The following is a 15,002-nucleotide window of genomic DNA, read 5'->3' as shown; positions in this document are numbered from 1 at the left end:
AGCGTGGTAAAGATTGTCTGCAAATTGACATATAATCCATTTTTAACACAAAAGCTTTGCTCCTAATGGTCACATACAATAATTTCAAGTTGCTCCTAACAGTAAGAGACAATAATTTCAATACAATAGCTACACAGAACATAAAACCTACGACTCATCATAGGCCTATATCTCTTAGCTAAAAGTGGTTCTATAGCATATGAGTCATACCCTGGGATATTATGAATGAGGATTTATAGTTTTAGGGACTTTTGAAACAGTGAGAGCTCCAGCTGCAGCTTGCATTTTTTAAACGATTCTTTGGAAGCCAATTCATTTTTATAGCATATGAGTCATACCCTGGGATATTATGAATGAGGATTTATAGTTTTAGGGACTTTTGAAACAGGCCCTGGTGATTCAGGGCATGTGCAAAAACAATGTAAAGCTGGAGACAGCGTGGTAAAGATTGTCTGCAAATTGACATATAATCCATTTTTAACACAAAAGCTTTGCTCCTAATGGTCACATACAATAATTTCAAGTTGCTCCTAACAGTAAGAGACAATAATTTCAATACAATAGCTACACAGAACATAAAACCTACGACTCATCATAGGCCTATATCTCTTAGCTAAAAGTGGTTCTATAGCATATGAGTCATACCCTGGGATATTATGAATGAGGATTTATAGTTTTAGGGACTTTTGAAACAGTGAGAGCTCCAGTGCTTCTTTACATAGTTTACTCCAGCCACGACGAATACCGGTCTCACATGACATCTTATTCATTTCACAGGAGCAAGAAATGTTTTAGGAAACAAACATACATGCGCCACACCAGCTTATTTCTTGGGGCTTTTTCATTTCATCAGGGCTTTTTCATTTCATCACAGAAAGCTGAAATAGAGACATTCTAATATATGTGCTGACTCAGAGAAGGCATCCCTGGTGACTAAATGCGGAAGAAAGCACCAAATAGCTTCCGGAAGCAGCAAATACGTAGACTGATTTTATTTCAAACTCAAATTGTATACTAAAATTATATTCATTAAGTGGAAAAATTTGAAAAGCGTTTTACAAGTGGCATGGGAGCAAGAGAGGAGACATTCCCCATCAAGTCTCCAGTCTATTACGCACTACAAAGTAGAGGAAAACACATATCAATATATAGTCAATGGCATAAAACAATGAGAGCATAATCATGATGACAAAGCTCCAGTGCTTCTTTACATAGTTTACTCCAGCACTTCTTAGATAGACGATCTGCCTGGGACAAACTGGAGGGTTAAATAGGTATTGTTTATTCATTTCAAAAGTTGAATTGCTAAAAGCTAGCTGCCTTAAACTAGATCCAAGGAGTGCAGCCCCCCTCTGCACAATAAAACAGAAGAAAGTTAAGGTCATAGGCCTCTCAACCACTACAATAATTCAGGTTGCTAGCTTTGCATCTACTTATACTGACCTTGTTGCAAATCTATTTGTAGTAAGTTAATTTTTATTATCCTTTTATACATATGATATTTCTTTCTGGATAACATAAGATGTATTATTTCAAAAAAACAAAATGTCTGTTGTCAACCTAGAGTGGGAAGTACCTATCATTAAGAACAATTCAGTATGGGATTGAGTGTTTCCTGTTTTTCCTACAATGGTCCCTTTACCCTGCAGCTTGCATTTTTTAAACGATTCTTTGGAAGCCAATTCATTTTTATAGCATATGAGTCATACCCTGGGATATTATGAATGAGGATTGTATCTATATGCTCTGTTCTTACCAGAGAGCTGAAAGTGACTTTAATGGCAGATTTGAGCAGTGCAGGCTGTATCCAGGGATTCTTATTGCACAGCAGCTGAAGGTCCTGTCACTCGACTCTGGTACAGTTTCTTTCTCTATGCTTATGCTTCCTAAACAAATTGCGAACCTCACTTTTGGTTACTGTGTTTGAGGAACTTAGCAACATAGCTTCTTGTATATAGGCTGGATGGATGTTTAAGCAACTTGGTCTCAGATTCCATTACAGTATAAGCATATATTCAAAATAGATGAGGATGCTCATTCTCATTATAGTTATACTGTATAGTGCCTTTGGAACAGACAAATATGAGCTAACACTATTCGTGCATGTTTGTGATGTGGATTCAGGCTTCATGATTTCGATAAACGGGCATTTGGGGATCGCACTGTTATGCTCTGTGACCAAGTACAGATACTTTCCTGTTTCATGCTGTTGCATATTGTTTGTTTTAGTCGTTTTGAGTAGTGAATGCTTAATTATCATATGTTGCATGGTCAGTGTGAGAAGGATTTCCACGTTGGCTGTTTAAGAGAACGGGGCATGGCAGATTTAAAAGTAGGTCAAATCCTTATGTCTGAACTCCATATGAGAAATGCTACTCTTTTAACCAATTTAAGGATCATTGTAAATACTTTCTGTTTTATTTCTTTGATGCAAAGGATTGGTTTTTAATTAAGAATTCTGAGCAGTTTAGGTATCTGACAGAGTAGCGTTTTTGTTACTTTATTGTGTTAATCCTGATAGGGATTTTTATGTGCAACAGGAATTGCCAGAGGGTGAATGGTTCTGCTCCAATGATTGTACAAAAATTCATTCTGCACTGCAAAAATTGGTTTCACATGGACCAGAAAGCCTACCTTCTTTTATAACTGATGAGCTGATGAAGAAGCGACGTGATAAGGGTCTGGAAGAAGTTTCTAGTGCCAATATATCCTGGCAGCTTCTTCATGCCAAAACAGGGGACCCTGACAGTAGGGTACTACTTTCAGAGGTTGCTGCTGGTCTACAGGTGAGGCAATTTCGCAGACTTTAATGCCATGAATTGCCTTTTGCTAGTGCTTATGCTGCCACCGTTGTGGCTCTTTTTTCTGTAAAAAAAGCCCTGTTTGTGCATACATGAGCTTACTATTGAAAATAAATAAATAAAAGCAGACAAAAGACTACGGTGATCTATTACGCATTTGCTATGACCAAGCGGGGCGCCATGGCAGCCATTACTTACATGACTTGCGCAGGTTCTTTCTTAAAATCCCTATTATCCTTACGATTCTGACTGTAAAATAATAAATTCAACAGTTCTGTATGTGCCAATCTCAATGATAGTTTCAACGCTAGTTATCTCTCTACATATTTTAATAATTTTTCCTATATTGATGTTAATATTTCCTACTGTGTATAACTGGTTGAATCACAATTACAATACTCACCGCAATGTCATAAATTGATGCAGTTAACCTGGAGTCAGAAGTAGCCCTGCCAAAGCCTACTAAGGATTTCTGAGTCGTCACTCCAGAAAATAAGCTATCAAACCATGCATGAGGTTCTTCTCCTCCTCTGGTGTGAACTGATACAACTACAGTGCTATTCATCAATGCAACTTCAAGTTTTTTGGGATCAACTGGCTTGACAGAACCATCATCCATAATCTCAGGGAATTGATCACAATTCTGCTGGGTGGTTCTCAGAAGGGCTGCAAGCTTATGTACATTGACGTCCAGTGGATTGGTGCTCACATGGATTGGAGGAAGCGTTACTCTTCTGGAAGATGGCTGGATGCCTTCGGCCCTTACAATTGTATTCCTTGGGTTTAGTATTCTCAGAGGAGATGATACCCAGCTTCTATATTTGTTCAATTCATACGTTTTAGCGGCAGAAACCGGTGCTGAAATGTGATATGGTTACCTCTTGCTTAACCATGAAATGGCTAGGCTGACGAATCTTCTTCCGTCTCCTTCAAGGGAAATACAGGATTCCATACAAGATTATTTTCTCACCTTCAATGAGATTTTGTATCACAATGTTGTAAACCAGGAAGCTTAAAATCTGCTCACGAATCTTCTTCCGTCTCCTTCAAGGGAAATACAGGATTCCATACAAGATTATTTTCTCACCTTCAATGAGATTTTGTATCACAATGTTGTAAACCAGGAAGCTTAAAATCTGCGTCGAGGCTAAACCATATTTTCTCATCGTCTTCACAAGAATGAAATGCTTCTGCCATTTAAATGTATTATTATATGAGGCTTTGTTGTGAGTCGTATCTTTGCAGCTTTATGTTGACGTGCCTTCGGACTTTCAGACAAGACTCAAAGCGTCGTATGCGGGTATCAAGCCTCTCTTCTTCAAAGGGGTAACTACAGAGTTCAGTGCCACGAAATCCTTCACAAGTTGACAAATCTCAGCTCAGAAGCATACACCATTTGGTAGACATGCAGGTTGTGGTTCAGCATGAGCGATACGTGGCTGTGTTTATCATGAAAAAACAATCATGTGGGTGCCTTATTGCTTTGACACTAGCACAGGACGGTGGGACCTTCTTTTGTGACGTGGCGTCTCTTGCCTTGCGTGATGTGGCTGGATTCAAGAAGTGCCTTATCCAAACTAGACCCAGAGACCTCACAGCGAACCCCAGATTGAAACTGTCCGTTCAACCCAGTTGACCTAACGCACTGGGTAAGGTATGACATCTGTTTATGTACCGAGATGTTAAATTATATGTCTATAGGTCTCCTTTTATAGCACGTCAGGTTTCTTTTTTAATATGAAGGGTTTGAAGCGCAAATACGTATGTAATGCCATAATAGCATAACTAGATATGGTTTACTGGTGCTCTATGTGGTTTGGGGAGTTTAACGTGCAAATTAAGAAAAAACAGATCTGTTTTCTTTACCCAGCAAAAAGTCATAATCAGTGCTGAAAAAATGGGGAAAATGTCTTGTTTTCTTCTCTGTTCTACATAACATACAGCATGCGAGTTTTTTCCTTGGCTAAATAGCAATAATATTAGTCCAGTGCACAAACCCTGTCATCACAGAGAAAATCAATATAAACAACTCATGAAAAATACTCTTATCGTCAAGATCTCTGAAGTAGATAATGAAATATCCCCAAGCATGAAGAAAAATTGTAAAGTCCTCAGTGCTGTAAAGTTTTATCCACCATTCCAGTACATCTGCAAACAAGCAAATACAGTTGAACTTGTAGATCACAGTGTCTTCTTTTTAATCCTTCGAAGCTTTGATAAGTTTCTCTTTGCTCTAAGACAAAACTGGATCTTCCTTGTAGTCTTGCAATATTAGTCACTGCTTTTTTTAAAATTGCAGCCTCTCTTTTTGAGTTTGAGAGCTAGACACAGAATCATACAATATTACTGTGTACTCTGTTTTATTCAACTAGTAGTTGGTCAGATGTTTATGATCATTTTGGAAGAAAATCTGCTCACAGATCTTCATACAGATGACAGTGGCAAGCTTAGCAGAAATGAGTTACTTGAAAAATCTTATGTTCCAGCAGTTGGATGTGAATAAAGATGGTAAAGTTAGCAAATCAGACCTGCGGTCTTTAGAAGCCAATGAAACAGTTGAAAAATCTTCTCAGCAGGAAGTCTCTTTTAACATTCGGTAAGAAAAGGAAAAGGCTCATTCACAGCTGTAGAATTTTGAACACTTTGAACATTGTGGCTGAGATAGTAGATACTAGTTTGCTAAATTCCATGGGTAAGGTTCTCCAGTCTATCCACTGCCGAGACAAATAGCATTGTGCATTTTTTGGAAGCTGCCAGTTCTCACAGAAAATGAAAATGCTGCTTGTTTGGCTGAGAAAATTGCAGAACAGTTCAAAGGTCAATCTTGTAATAATGCTAGTTGTAATAATGCTACTAGTGGCAATGAACCTCAATTTTCAAACTATTCGCAGTTACCATAGCTATGACACATCACGTATTATGCAGGCTCCACTTTATTTATGGCTCAATAGAGAAGCCCCATATAGCAAACCCAATTCAGAGCACTAGTCCATTGTCTGTCTTGGACACTAGCTCTAGCTCATGGAAAACCCCCAGCTTTAGCCCAGAAACTCCAATGCCAGGGTGCGCACGAAGCAAAAGGTTAAGAGCCCCTGCTTGTGTAAATTGAAAGCATCATAAAGTTAACGATTGATTGTGTAGGCATTTTGTTGAAGGAATCTTCATAAATGTATGGTTTTAGAGATTAACTTTCCTTCATGCAATAGTCAATGTTTACCAAAAGACACAAGTATGAATTAAGATCACTGTCTCAAAAGAGTGAGTGAATGTACAAGCTCTGTGAATCAAACAACAGAAGTTGAATATGCAAGTTTTGTAAATTAGGCAACCACAAAAATTAAATATGCATACTCTGTTTCACATCAATACAACAGGAATCAAATAATATTATCACAGTGTTTGCATTAAAGTTACATCCAACTAATGGTTCCAAATCTCTTTTTCATTTCATCACAGAAAGCTGAAATAGAGACATTCTAATATATATGCTGACTCAGAGAAGGCATCCCTGGTGACTAAATGCGGAAGAAAGCACCAAATAGCTTCCGGAAGCAGCAAATACGTAGACTGATTTTATTTCAAACTCAAATTGTATACTAAAATTATATTCATTAAGTGGAAAAATTTGAAAAGCGTTTTACAAGTGGCATGGGAGCAAGAGAGGAGACATTCCCCATCAAGTCTCCAGTCTATTACACACTACAAAGTAGAGGAAAACACATATCAATATATAGTCAATGGCATAAAACAATGAGAGCATAATCATGATGACAAATCCAAGGCCTTGTAGGAATATATATGGCTCCAACCAGAACTGGGATCAGCATCCTCAGCGAGGAGACATTCCCCATCAAGTCTCCAGTCTATTACGCACTACAAAGTAGAGGAAAACACATATCAATATATAGTCAATGGCATAAAACAATGAGAGCATAATCATGATGACAAATCCAAGGCCTTGTAGGAATATATATGGCTCCAACCAGAACTGGGATCAGCATCCTCAGCCTTAGAGTTGCACAAACCTCTAACCACTCTTACTCTTTATCTTCCACTGTTTGGGAGATAGAAGGAAGGAAACTGGGATGACCTGGGAAATGTGGTATCACAGTGATTACTGTCACCAAAAACTAAAAAGAGACTTAAACAAGAATGCTAAGTTTTATTCATATGCTATAATTTTCAAGGCTATTTGAGCTCCTAATATTTTTGCACACAGTATGAGCACTCGGCTATGCTCTGAGAGAGAGAGGGGAACCAATCACCATACTGGCACACAGTCCACCTCAAGGAGAGGTGAAATTCTCAATCCAATCCATTTTCAATTAATGATAAAGACAACGACTAACCATCAAGAAAATGTTCAGTTTATCAACTTGCATTTTACATGGACAGCAACATGTGTTCTAGCAGCAAGGTTGTCAAGAATGCCAGATACTGGTTGGAGGGAGCTAGTCAAAACCAGGCCCATCACTATTGAAATCGTGTGCTTGGATACACTACTGTGCTACCTATGTAACTGCATCAATTAGTACCTACTATATAAGTTCAGTTATGCCACACTTGCACCAAGTGATGCTACTGCTAAGAAATTTTATAAAAATAGCTTTCAGCTAAAATGAAAACTGGCATCCTTTACAGTTCTCTGTTTTTTGACAAAAGTACAATAAACCTTCCATATTGCATGGAAAAAGACGCGGCTGATAGGAGGTCAAATTCGTTATACATAAGCTATAAACAATGATCTGCTCAGTTTCTTAGGATCCGTAACATATGAAACGCCTCAGCATTTTAATCGCACACAAGCAAGTGTTCATGTAACCTTATTTGGGCATACCTTGTCTGCAGGAACATCATCATAAACATTTACTGAGCCAGAATAGAAAATTGTCAGCTGTGCGCCTGCTGGCTTTTCAGAAACACTGGCAACAGCCCTTCAAAACCAAAAATGCCCACAGATTTGTCAATCCACAATGAAGCTAAAGATAATTGGCATTCTGCATGAACCATACAGAGAGTAAGATAATATATTTACAAACCTTAAACTAAAATCACAACTTAACATCAGCATTGACAATCATATTACCCTGGTATAGTGGTTCTGGTGGAGGCTCCAACAACAGGCAAGAAGGAATGTTGTCCAGCTAAGGGCATTCCTTGAAACTGTCTCACCAAAGTAGTTGTTATTATATTTAAACATAAATTGAAGTTCATTAAAATTATTAGTAAAGTGAATATGCCGGTTAGAAAAATGAATACGACAGGCTCCCAAATGTTGCATGCGCAAAGAAACGTGGCCACATGTTAGCAACGTAAAAGCCAAATGTTGCATGCGCAAAGAAACGTGGCCACATGTTAGCAACGTAAAGTAAAACATTCCGTATCACCGCCAAAGTATCGCTGCAGCTACCAGAGAAAGGAATTTCCACGACCCGAATACACGTTCATTCAGAAACTCTCTTTCAGCAATCTAACATCTTCTTCGCTGTCGATCATCCCGTTTATGAAATCGGTGTATCGTGTGAAAACCAGCGCACCCGGAGCCGCAGAAGATTCAAATGCCACCAGATTTCTCAAGATTAGGCAGTCTTCTCATCAAATTGTATTGTGGTGAGGTCGCCGTCCGTAGCAACGAATTTGACTCCCGCAGAGGATAAAGCGGCCACGGATGGAACAGCTAGTTCGTCTCGTCAAAACTCCAACCCATATAAATCTCCCTACTTGTGATTCTTGGGCTTCACCACAACAACAGGGCACTGTGCATGGTGAACGCAATAGTCACTCACACTGCCAAGAACCACCCTGCAGATTCCAATATCATCTGCTTAAACAATATTGCAAAATAGAAACGCAATAGAAACCTGAAAATAGAACTAACAGTTTCACAAAATAAAACCCTAATAGTAAACTGAAAAGAGAAATGCCAGTTTTTCAAAACAGCAATGGCATGAATCATTCTGAATCATGCATATCAGTAACAATGCTTAATTTGCAGATGCAGCACTAATACAGCACCTCAAGCACATTCTGGAGAAAGCTGCTCCCGCGCCCTCACAGAGCCGCCCGCGCTCTGTAATCGTCACCGCTATAAAACCCTAATAGTAAACTGAAAAGAGAAATGCCAGTTTTTCAAAACAGCAATGGCATGAATCATTCTGAATCATGCATATCAGTAACAATGCTTAATTTGCAGATGCAGCGCTAATACAGCACCTCAAGCACATTCTGGAGAAAGCTGCTCCCGCGCCCTCACAGAGCCGCCCGCGCTCTGTAATCGTCACCGCTGCAAACAGAGCCGATCCACAGGTTTCTTCACTATTTCCACTGCTGAGCTCGCATTGTCGAGCCGCTCTTTCTGAACCAAAACCTTGAACAGCGATGCAGCTGTTAATACCCTGCAACAACACCTGGACAACATGCAACCTTAGCATATACCTTACCAAATAACGAAACCTGTTTACCAAATAGCGAATTAATGCTAGCATTAACGCTAACGGTTGACGGTCAGGGATAATGAAACTGGCCACAATTTGCAACTTAACCTATGTTCGGGCCTCTTCCGCCTCGGGAAGAGGCCAAATAAGATGGAAAAGGTTAAAGCCGAATCCCACCTTGGTTATTTGCACATAACACCGCACATAACACCTCACAGAACTTTGTTATAAGCGCATAACAGACAGGGAAAGCACCACCGAACTAATGCTAAGTCCACATGAAACGATTACAATAGTCCCTGCCGGATGCCAGATGGCAGGGACTAAAAAGGTCATGGTGTTTTTGGATGTGATCCCTCTACTAGAGAGAACTACAAAAAGTTCTATTCGAATAAGGTTACCTAGGATAACATAAAGGGCAAATGATATGTTTGGCGGGCCTCCTAAGCAGGTTCACTTTCATATGGCATTTCTTTATTTTCATGGAGTACTTTTCGTCAATTCATTGGGTGTTGTTAATGAGACACACCTAAAGTTAACCGGTCGGGTATGAATATATATATTGAAAAACATTTTCTTTGTTAAAGGTGGCAGTCACGTTGAATATAAGCTGCTACGGTGTGTTGTCATATCGTCCAATCCACTTGGACATCGAGTTGGTGATCCGAGACCTTACATGTCGAGATAGAACTCTATTTTTTAAAAAGAGAATCAGAGTCAACAAATAATTCTACCGAATGAAATCGATCAACAAATTTCTAAATTTATTTTCTTAATTTAATTAAATTTAATAATGATGAGCGATAACAATAACAAAATTCAATAAAGCATAATGACTTTATTAGTCCTTGCCTGGGACTATTAGCGATCGCTCGATCGTTGACCTACCATTAGTTTATACTTTGATCGGTTTTTTTTCGGTGTTTTTGCATTTTAACCTAAGTTTGATGCTCTCAATTTCATTCAACAAAATTTTACGCAAAGTTTTTGGTTCGGAAAACAATTGAGATCTTATTACAGCCTTCACGTTGCCCTATGCAAAAATATTGAGGCAATCTCATCTTATCCAAAGTAGGTTGTGGTAGGCTGTGGAGGCAAAGTTTGCAATATCATCTTATCCTAAGTTCTTTTTGGGGCCTGTTCCACGTTAAGCCAACACCTAATTTAAACATTTGTTCATTGAGATATTTGCATGTTGACCACCTGTCAGAGCCCGTGTTTACCACCCAAGCTTACACAGCATATGGAACCCTGTCAAAGCTTATATCACAAGCAGAAAACCTTGCGAGGAGCCTTTCACCTCTGTGTACTCATTCCTAACTCTGGTGAGTTCTTTTGATCTACACCGAAGCCATAGCCTGCATGTGATGTCTCTGTCGTCTATAAACTCAAATATTGTGTTTCTAGATCGCAGTGCCGAGTACTTGCAGGGACTTGCTGATTACAATAACAGAGTTCTAAACATGTATTCGGAAATTATGTGACTCATCAATGGGTATTAATAATTGTAATTTTTCTGGCTTACCTTGAGGTTGAATCTCAAGTGAATCTGAAATATCATCTACGCTAGCATCACTAGAGCATGTGGAAATTCTTAGGGCTTGTCGATATTCCTTGCCCCTGGAAGTCACGGTGGCAGCTCATTGATCTACTGCGGAAGAATTTGGACCCGAGCAAAGGGATGCTAGTCGAACTTGAACTGGCTTTGGATATGCATTATTTGGAACGTAAGTAGGCTCTGGAACAGGCCCCTCAGGTATTTATACAACCATACACCTAGCGAAAGAAAGCATGTTTATCATTTTTCACTGTTTGTGCTGTAGTTGTTCTGTACTTTGTGGAATTCGATAACCCTAAGTGTGCAGCAACTGCTATGGAATCTTTACAAGGTTATGGGTTTGATGAGAATGACAGAGATTCGCCTTCCCTAAAGTTGCAATTTGCAGTTTCTTCAATTACAAGAAACAGGAATAGGAATGGGTCGTTCTTTGCGCAAGATGAAGAACGAGGTCGCGATTATTATCGTCCTCATCGATGATTTTGCGATTGAGAAAATCAACCTTTGTTGGTTCGTCCAGTCGAAGTTCAGCCCCTCGTCTTCCATAGCTAGTTCCTTAAGTTGAATATATTAGTTTCATTTCCATTTTAATTTTGGGATTTGTAGATGGTGTTTAAGGGATTTTTTAATTGCGAAAAACTCTATTTGTTAGGATCATCCATAACTCACATTCGCGGAATTTACAGCAATAGGCTCTTACAGTGACTTATATATTGTGTTTCGTACCTTTATTAGAACATCTTTTTATCATAGAACCCGTGAATTTATGACGGTAATTCAGCCCATTCTTAGGTCAATTACATATTGCAGAGTATTTCAGATATAGAATTCTCAGTAACAAGTGCATTGTCTAACTTGGTTCTTTCCTTTTTAGGTATTTATTTACAATCAATATAAATTCAACTCATTAGTTTCCACTTTATTAATAATTGGAAATTTACAATAGTCATCTTTTAAAAAGAATACCATATTACAGTGGTGGAAGAAAAGTAGTGAGGTTTGTAGTTCGATGAAAATATCCAAGCCTATCAAGAGTCTATTCTGTAATCTACTCTGGTTTCAATAACTTAATGGAGATTAACTTAATTAAATTGTAAAAGTAAAGCAAAGACCAGATGCTATGTAGCTTTTTCTTGTTTACAAGAGCAATTGCCAAAAATTACATTCTTTTAGTCTGTTTCCAGCAAATTAATGGAGTTGAACTAAATTGCAGATTAATGAAACTTAACTACATTGTAAAAGCAAAGCAATGTCGGGACTGACTGTCATGCAGCTTTCGCTTCAAAGCAATTGCCCAAAATTATTTTTTTGATAAAAGCTAAAACGATTATTAATGCAAACAAATATATATTCAAGAAATCTATTTGTGTTGTGTCTTGCATCCGTATTTTAATTTTAATGCTTATTTTTCTCTCTTAAGTTAATTAGCGTAACACAAGGGACTAAGGGGTTTATCGATTGGCTGGAGATTGCAGAGAATTAATTATGAGCGCTAGCTATGGTTCTAAATGGAACCCAAGGTGCGAAAACAGCTTAGTTTCCTTATACGATTTACCTTGATTTGGGTCGAACCTCTATCTCTTTCAGAGGTGAATAGCTTGGGAATTGAAACAGGGTGAATTGGGAAAACAATTACATACCGTTTTCTCGGATTGAACAAATTCTTGCATTTATGCCGCCATAAGCCGACCTCGGGAAGGTGAGGGGCGTTGATGGAGTCCATTTACAGACAGATAACAATACCAAAGACATATGTTTCATCCTCCTTAGGTTGTGCTGCACTACCTTGCCTCAATCGCAAAGGTTTGAACAACCTGTGCTTACTGTAATCTAAAGGAGGCATGAACAGACCAGCTAGTTGATCCTATAAAGGCTATGGCTCATGATGCATCAATGGTTGTAGTACAAAAAAAAAATGACTCCTTATTCGAGCCAACAGTGGTCTGCATAGATTTCCACCTGTTTCAACAATGCTTTGCCGGGATATCGATCATCAATGGTGGTCCACATAGGTGTCCACCTGTCTCAACAATGCTTTGCATGGATATCGATCAACCATGCTCTGCCTGGATGTTGACGTGTCAATCCTTTAATACAATGGATACATCATAATGTCAATCTTTCGTAGGAGTCCTTAAAGTAATAAAAGGGTGTTGCAATATGTTATAATCCCAATCTTTCATAAGAATCCATTAAGTGACAAGATGGCAATGGTTTCTTTTTCAAGAGCTTTCAATAGATCTTTCGAATAAGTAATAGAATTAAAAAATCAACGCTGACTTTTTATAATTAAAATTCAATATGCTCTCCAACTCCATAAAAAACCATCTATTTTTATGTCTTTCATTATGAACATCAAGTTCAACATCTTATAGCATGTATTTTAGAATGAATGAGTTATGAATAACAAGTTCAACGTCTTATATCATGTATTTCAGAATGAACGAATTATGAATAACAACTTCAGTGTCTTATATCATGTATTTGAGAATTAACAATTAATTCAGTAATTACATCATGTATTTCATAATGACCAACAAAGTTCAATGTCTTATATCGTGTATTGTATTTCAGAATGAACAATTAATTCAATAACTATATCTTGCATTGACATAAACTAAAATGAGAAGAGTCAGTGTTTACTTACCTTGGATTTGGGTGTTTACTGATTTCTAAATTTCAAAAGAAATCAATGTTTTCCCATTCATGGTTATACCACCACTGCTTTGCCAACAATAGACAAGACATATATTTATTAAAAAACAAAAAAAATTACTTACCTTACGATTTCAGCATTGTACTCTGACCAATACAATTCGTTTAAAAACAAATCTGCAAAAATAATTTAAAAACCATTTCGACCGACATCTTTTTATTACAAAATAAAAAACTACTCTTACGATTTCAGTATTGTACTATGAGTAATACAAATCATTTAAAAATAATTACGGTAAAATTTCGGCGAGTATGCCATCTGCAACGTAGACCTTCTTTATGAGTACAGTTAGAAGGTTTATATATGCGTTTCAGAAATGTCTTACGCATAAGATAACTTGTAGGAGTCGAAAGGACTTCAACGTCTAGATCACAAAACATGTTAGAGATCATAGTATACCAGTACAAAAATTAGTCATATTCAAGGTTGATAAGACAATGAATTATGGAAAAACTGCAATGGTTATTTGTGCCATAAACTTGAAAGAGAATCATCACCATATGCCGAGCATATGTAGAGTATAATGGGAGATGCAAGAGATGCTACAAATTGGGCCTCTTGCTCTACTATTCAACATAAAATGGTATGTGGAAATGTAGTTGATGTTTTCCCCTAAACATCTTTGTTATTTATTTAGATTTCTCGTTATAGTTATCCATAAATATTACATAATGTTATCGTAGATTACAATTTTCCTTTATCATGTGAATAGTATTATAAAACATTTCTAAAGAATCCTTCCTTTTTCTTTCATTGGAATGATGTACTTGTTAAAAGAAAATCGTTATAAGACGCCAATATCGGACATCTTTGAATGTTATCATAGATCATAATTTTCTTTTATGAAGGGGAATCGTATTATAAAATCTTTCTTAAGAGCTGCTCTTTTTTTTTTTAACTGCTGGACCATTATAAAATTGTATTATTTGGCGAATCTTTTACTGCTCGACCATTTATATGATTGTTCATTTAAGCCTATAGCATACACATAATATCTAATTCTTTTAGTAAAACTTGATTTGCAGTCAAATAGTCTGGAAAGGTCTCCGCAGTCTACCTTATCTGCAGTTGGCAGTTGGTCTAGGGGAAGCTCGAAGGGTCCTTCACAGGTCTCATCCCCGCCAACAACTCCTTTGACAGAGAATATTGATGCATGGGATTTGTTCTATGCAGCGGCCGGCAAAGTTGTCAGGCTGGAGATATCAACATCTCCGATGCATGCCCAAGGGTTTCAAGGGCATGTTAGAAGGCAAAACTTCTCTGCATCACAGTCTCCAGCTTTTCTGAATAAATACCTCACGGGAAAGAGCTGTAGTTTCTCTCCAGAGAACAAATTACACACTGAATTTGCAACGCCATGCAGACAGCAAGATCTTTCAGGGAAGGTAGCAAGTTTGTTCGACAAAGGCAGCTTTTTAGCGAAACAGAAAGCTAGGCACTTTGTTTTCTTTATTCAAGACTCCTTTTGGACATAACTACATTGATCTACGAAA

At 37.9% G+C, this 15,002-nt stretch overlaps 2 protein-coding genes and 1 long non-coding RNA gene across 4 annotated transcripts; 1 reads left to right on the top strand and 2 right to left on the bottom strand.

Annotated features, from left to right (window-relative positions):
• Positions 1-1,720: 1,720 nt before the first annotated feature.
• On the top strand, positions 1,721-2,615 carry LOC149187578 (uncharacterized). The gene is made up of 4 exons (XR_016255578.1): positions 1,721-1,856; positions 2,125-2,182; positions 2,276-2,332; positions 2,541-2,615. It is a non-coding gene; the product is annotated as an uncharacterized LOC149187578 (long non-coding RNA).
• Positions 2,616-6,334: 3,719 nt separating this feature from the next.
• On the bottom strand, positions 6,335-8,387 carry LOC149187577 (uncharacterized). 2 transcript variants are annotated; one of them, XM_089412854.1, is made up of 3 exons: positions 7,888-8,387; positions 7,639-7,735; positions 6,335-6,674 (listed from the first exon to the last, which is right to left on the bottom strand). In XM_089412854.1, exons 1-3 carry the CDS (start codon positions 8,013-8,015, stop codon positions 6,564-6,566), a joined length of 336 nt encoding a protein of 111 aa, XP_089268980.1. In that variant the 5' UTR covers positions 8,016-8,387; the 3' UTR covers positions 6,335-6,563. The 2 variants fall into 2 exon arrangements, 1 of the variants encoding a protein (XP_089268980.1); XR_016256204.1 differs by lacking the exon at positions 6,335-6,674 and having other exon boundaries at positions 6,688-7,798.
• A 143-nt stretch (positions 8,388-8,530) lies between these two features.
• Positions 8,531-9,417, bottom strand: LOC149187576 (uncharacterized). The gene is made up of 3 exons (XM_089412853.1): positions 9,015-9,417; positions 8,817-8,907; positions 8,531-8,603 (listed from the first exon to the last, which is right to left on the bottom strand). Exons 1-2 carry the CDS (start codon positions 9,284-9,286, stop codon positions 8,853-8,855), a joined length of 327 nt encoding a protein of 108 aa, XP_089268979.1. The 5' UTR covers positions 9,287-9,417; the 3' UTR covers positions 8,531-8,603; positions 8,817-8,852.
• Positions 9,418-15,002: the final 5,585 nt, after the last annotated feature.

The sequence above is a fragment of the Pinus tabuliformis genome, chromosome 3_1, assembly GCF_031772625.1.
Source record: "Pinus tabuliformis cultivar Carrire ecotype Pingquan chromosome 3_1, CPIR1, whole genome shotgun sequence".
In the NCBI taxonomy this organism is placed as follows: Eukaryota; Viridiplantae; Streptophyta; class Pinopsida; order Pinales; family Pinaceae; genus Pinus; species Pinus tabuliformis.
This window is presented reverse-complemented; position numbering and strand designations above follow the sequence as displayed.